The 5,092-nt window shown below is 47.3% G+C and overlaps 1 protein-coding gene across 1 annotated transcript; it reads left to right on the top strand.

Moving 5' to 3' along the window:
* Positions 1 to 1,972: 1,972 nt before the first annotated feature.
* LOC111157088 (claudin 34) lies at positions 1,973 to 2,632 on the top strand. The gene has a single exon (XM_022518314.1). It carries the CDS (start codon positions 1,985 to 1,987, stop codon positions 2,630 to 2,632), a length of 648 nt encoding a protein of 215 aa, XP_022374022.1. The 5' UTR covers positions 1,973 to 1,984.
* The last annotated feature ends 2,460 nt before the right edge of the window (positions 2,633 to 5,092 follow it).

Below are 5,092 nucleotides of genomic sequence, written 5' to 3'. Positions count from 1 at the left end.
CACTCATACTCATCACTATGCTTGCGTCCCGGCCTGTGCCCCTGTTTTTCCCCATTTGGGAAAGTAATAGACTCTTACCCTGAAACACGAAACAATGGGCCACCTGGGTGGCTCAGTTAAGCGACTGCCTTCGGCTCCAGTCGTGATTGCAGGGTCTTAGAATTGAGTCCCGCGTTGGATTCCCTGCTCAGTGGGGAGCCTGCTTCTCCCTGTCCCTCTGCTGCTCCCTCTGCTTGTACTATCAAATTAGTAAATCTTTTTAAAAAGTGAAAAAAAAATCACTAGCAATCCCAATAGAGGCATGTTGTTTTGCTTATTTAGGGTGGGCAAAAATAAGATCACACTACAAACTTGGGAGTTTTATTATCTGTTTTAAATTCACCTACCACGGGTGTTTTCCCGCATTGCGACGAAATACTCTCCTACTGTTAAATCTGCTGAGTCTTATGGCAAATGAATGAACAATAACCTCCTACAGTGTAGTTACGTATCAGATAGAATTCATCCTCCGTTGCTTCATAATGTCAATGAAGCCTTAGTTATTGTTTCTATTTTTAAAAAATCATGCTCATGGCAGAAATGCCTTAAAAGGCTTGAACAGCCAGACATCATTTAAAAAAATCACAATCCAAGGTCGTAAACAGGGTCAAGTGAAAGCATGCCGACTGCATGATCCTGTTTTGGAAACAGGCAGAATTGAACTGAGATGCTTTACGGGAGCGTGCTGGGAGGTGGAAGAGCCGTAAGGACCGATGAGGAAGTGGTGATGTTACATATCTTAAACCAAGAGGTGTCTTTGTGGTTATCAATAATTTATTGAGCTGTACACTTAGATTTGTGTGCTATAAATATATATATTTTATAATATATATTTTATGATATACTATATATTATAACTATAAAATATATATTCATATATTATACTTTGTTTATATAATATGTATTATAATTATATATAAATATATTGAAATATTATAAGATAATATAATAATATATATATATGTATTTTAAAACTCATAATCCCTCTAACCCGGTTAAAAATGTCTCTTACTAACTTAGCATACAGACTTCCAGTTCTTAGAGCCACGACGAGATGTCCCATTTTCTGGCTTACCCCCTGTCCTTGGTACATTGTGGCCTTCTTCCTTTTGGATGTCATCCAAGAAACGAAACCAACACCTGCGGGAGCAGAGATGGGGAAATGGAACGTTCGCGCGATGCCGGTGGGAACGCAAAGTGGTGGGGCCGGCGGGGTAGCGGGCAGCGGGGTAGCAGGTAGCGCTTTCTGAAGAGTTGAGCGTGGACTTGCCATCTGTTCCGTGCGCCCCGCCCTGCCTGAGGCATCCACCCAGGAGACACGAGGACACGCGCGCACAGAAACACCGCCTGGAAATGCGTAGAGCAGCGCTACTCCTAACGGCCCAAACATGCAACCAGTCCCGGTGTCCAAACACCGAGCCGATGGCCCGTCCCCGCAGCCGACTGGGGCCCCCAGGGAGAGGCAGCAGAGCAGCCCTGCGGGGCTGGAGCTGCAAAACAGCCAAACACGGGGCACGGCCCCTTGCGCGATGCCAGCCGCGCTGAGCCACGGCACGTACGAGCCCGGTCGCACGGACACGGCACCGACTCGGCACCGACGCATGGTTCAGCCGAGCTCAGTCGCTGGGCCTGAACGTGTCCCATTTTTCAGTAGGCGCAGTGCCGTGATGACCACTTTCTGCTCGTGACCGGTCTCATTTGGGGACGAATGCCCAGAAGTGGAAGTGCCTGTTTGAAAGTCGGTGCCCTGTCGGGCTTCCGATGACAAGGGCCACCGGCTCTTCCCAAAGCCGGCCCGCCCTGTGTCCCACCCGCAGAGCGCGAACGTCTCGGGTCCCCACCCTCGGTCTCGTGCCGGCCCGCAGGGGCGCGTCCCAGCCCGAGGCGGCCGCTCGCCCCCTCTCACCCCGTGTTTGTCCACAGCTCCCTGCGGTGCGCACTGGCCATGCTGCTGCTCATCAACAGCGCCAACTGCCAGGTGGCCGGCTTTGCGATGGCCACGGTGGGCTGGATCCTGACCACCACGTCCATGGGCCTCGTGGAATGGAGAGTGTGGTACATAGAGAACAACGCCCTCATGCCCCCGGGCCTGGTGTGCGTGGGCATGTGGAAAGTCTGCGTGTACCACCACGTCAGCGACCACAACAAAGTCACCCTGTGTCAACGGTACAGCTACCGCGACCCGTATCTCCCGCTTGATATTCGTGTCTCCCAAAACCTCCTGCTGATCGCCAGCATCCTAGGCCTCCTGGGGCGAGCCTCCATCATCTTCGCTCTCAGGAACGCGTACCTGGGAATTCTGCGGGAGAACGCCACCTTCAACCCATTCGTCGCTTCGGGAATCCTGAACCTGGCCTCCGGCATCTGCATCGCCATCACCGTGGTCTGGAATTACCACTCCGTGATGAGCGAGCAGGGCATTTCCTTCCCCCCGTCGCTGTTGATTCCCTTCAAGCCAAACACTCAGGAGATCGGCAGTGCCTTTCTGGTGGCGTGTCTGGCCGCCTTCATGATGTTGCTGAGTGGGGTGATTTTCCTGTCCCACAAGTTCTCCACGGCTACCCAAGTGCATCCTCAAACTTCCGACACGTGAAATTCCTGGTTTTGTCGGCTTTGCGAATCCAGGATGGCCAAGGGTTTATGAGAAATATTAGCAGAGTGTCCTATCCAATATTTACAAAGATTCCAGACCATGGCAGAGGTAGCTTGGGGCAGAAGATGGCCAACTCTTTCTTTTACCTTCTGTATCTTTTGTTTCGTTGATTCACCAGCTCTTTGATTGAATCGAGGAAATTTCATTTAAAAAAAAAAATCTTCCTCACCTGCCTATTGCTCTTATTGGATCTGTATTTTAATTATTGTTGAATAAATAAGCAATACATAAACCTGGTGTGTCAAAATGAGATTTTCTGTGTTTCTCACGTTTCCATCTTAAGCTTCTGCTAAAAACAACCCACTTTATTTCCTGTGGTATGGTGATCAACATCGCTCTATCATATAAAATTCCCCAAAATATGCAGAAGTAGAATAAAAGAAGAAATCACCACACATCCCTTATCAGACTCAACAATCAATCAAGATTCTGTCATATTAGCTTTATAGCTCCTTGCTTTTAACCTATTTTTTTCAAAGTATTTTAAAGGAAACCCCAGACATTTCCTTGCATAACCATATTATATCTTAAAAAATTTAACAGTTTTTCCTTGTTGTCATCAAATACTTAACAGAATTTTTAAATGCTTCAAAAATAATTCTACAGTTTTACTTTTCCCGCACAAGATGCCCACTATGTCTCTTAAATCTTAAGCTAAACTACTCCCCTTATCGCACCGCCTCTGCCTTTTTTTCTTTTTGAAGATTTAATTTTTTTTAAAGATTTTATTTATTTATTTGACAGAGAGAGATCACAAGTAGGCAGAGAGGCAGGCAGAGAGAGAGAGAGGAGGAAGCAGGCTCTTTGCCGAGCAGAGAGCCCGATGGGGGACTCGATCCCAGGACCCTGAGATCATGACCTGAGCTGAAGGCAGAGGCTTAACCCACTGAGCCACCCAGGCGCCCCTTGAAGATTTAATTTTTAAGTAATCTCTACACCCAACATGGGGCTCAAACTCAAAACCCCAAGATCAAGAGTCCCGTGTTCCACTGACTGAACCAGCCAGGCGCCCTTGCCTTTTTTTTCCTTTTCAATCATTTTGATTTGCCAAAGTGGGTCAGTTGTCCCAGCATCAAACTTGTTACAATTCAAGGCTTCATTAGAGCCCAGGTCAACTCTCTGTGAGGGAGTATTTCTTTTTTTTTTTTTTTTTTTTTTAGATTTTATTTATTTATTTGACAGAGATCACAAGTAGGCAGAGAGGCAGGCAGAGAGAGGGGGGAGCAGCCTCCCCGCTGAGCAAGGAGCCCCATGCGGGACTTGATCCCAGGACCCTGGGATCACGACCCAAGCCGAAGGCAGAGGCTTTAATCCACTGAGCCACCCAGGCGCCCCTGTGCGGGAGTATTTCTAAGGCAATGCCCTGTAATAGTACGGAGTACCTCATAGCAGGTGGCGTATCATAATTTATCTTTTTAGCAATGCTAAGATTGATGCGTGGATCCAGAGGGGAAAACCCAACCCCTCTTATGTCATCAGACTTCCACTTCTGATGGTCCTTGTGGGAATCATTTATTGCACTAAGGATTACAAGTGGTGATTTTTTTTTTTTAAAGATTTTATTTATTTATTTGACAGAGAGAAATCACAAGTAAGCAGAGAGGCAGGCAGAGAGAGAGGAGGAAGCAGGCTCCCTGCTGAGCAGAAAGCCCGACGTGGGGCTCGAACCCAGGATCTGGGATCATGACCTGAGGCGAAGGCAGCGGCTTAACCCACTGAGCCACCCAGGCGCCCCAAGTGGTGATTTTCTAATGTGAACGTTCTTGTCAGATTTAGTAGCTGGGATGCTTTCGTAAAGAAGAAAACTTTCCCTCCTCAGGTATGGCCACTTGGGTTCTCTAAAATTCAGCTCATACACAAAAGGCAAGGCAAATGCTTCGTTTTCCCCCTTTAATTGTTAAATTTCTAGAGGAAGGAGGAAGAATGCATTAATCTTGGTGTTCACCAATGTACTTTTAAAATTGTTTTCCCTGTCAGTTTTCATTTTTGTCTTTTTTCTTGGGTATCAAGAACTCATGAGATTGTTTGCATGTTTTTATTATGGAAATTTTCCGATGCATTCAAAAGTAGACAGCCGATTATGTCAACTTCAAGAATCTTCATTATGGGCCACTAGTGTTTCACCCCTATCCTCACTGACTCTCACCAACCCCAGCCTTGGATCACTTTGTAATAAATCCCTGGCAGTGTATTACTTTGTTCCTCAATACTTCAGTACACATCTCTAAAAGATAAGGACTCCTTCTCTTTCTCATGAGCAGGGTGAAGGGCAGAGGGAGAAGCAGACGCCCCACTGAGCAGGGGGCCCGATATGGGACTCGACCCCGGGAACTCTGGGATTGTGACCTCAGCCGAAGGCAGACACTTAACCAACTGAGCCACCCAGGCGCCCAAGGACCC

Source organism: Enhydra lutris, unplaced genomic scaffold (genome assembly GCF_002288905.1).
Source record: "Enhydra lutris kenyoni isolate GAN:26980312 unplaced genomic scaffold, ASM228890v2 scaffoldscaffold52, whole genome shotgun sequence".
NCBI lineage: Eukaryota > Metazoa > Chordata > Mammalia > Carnivora > Mustelidae > Enhydra > Enhydra lutris.
This window is presented reverse-complemented; position numbering and strand designations above follow the sequence as displayed.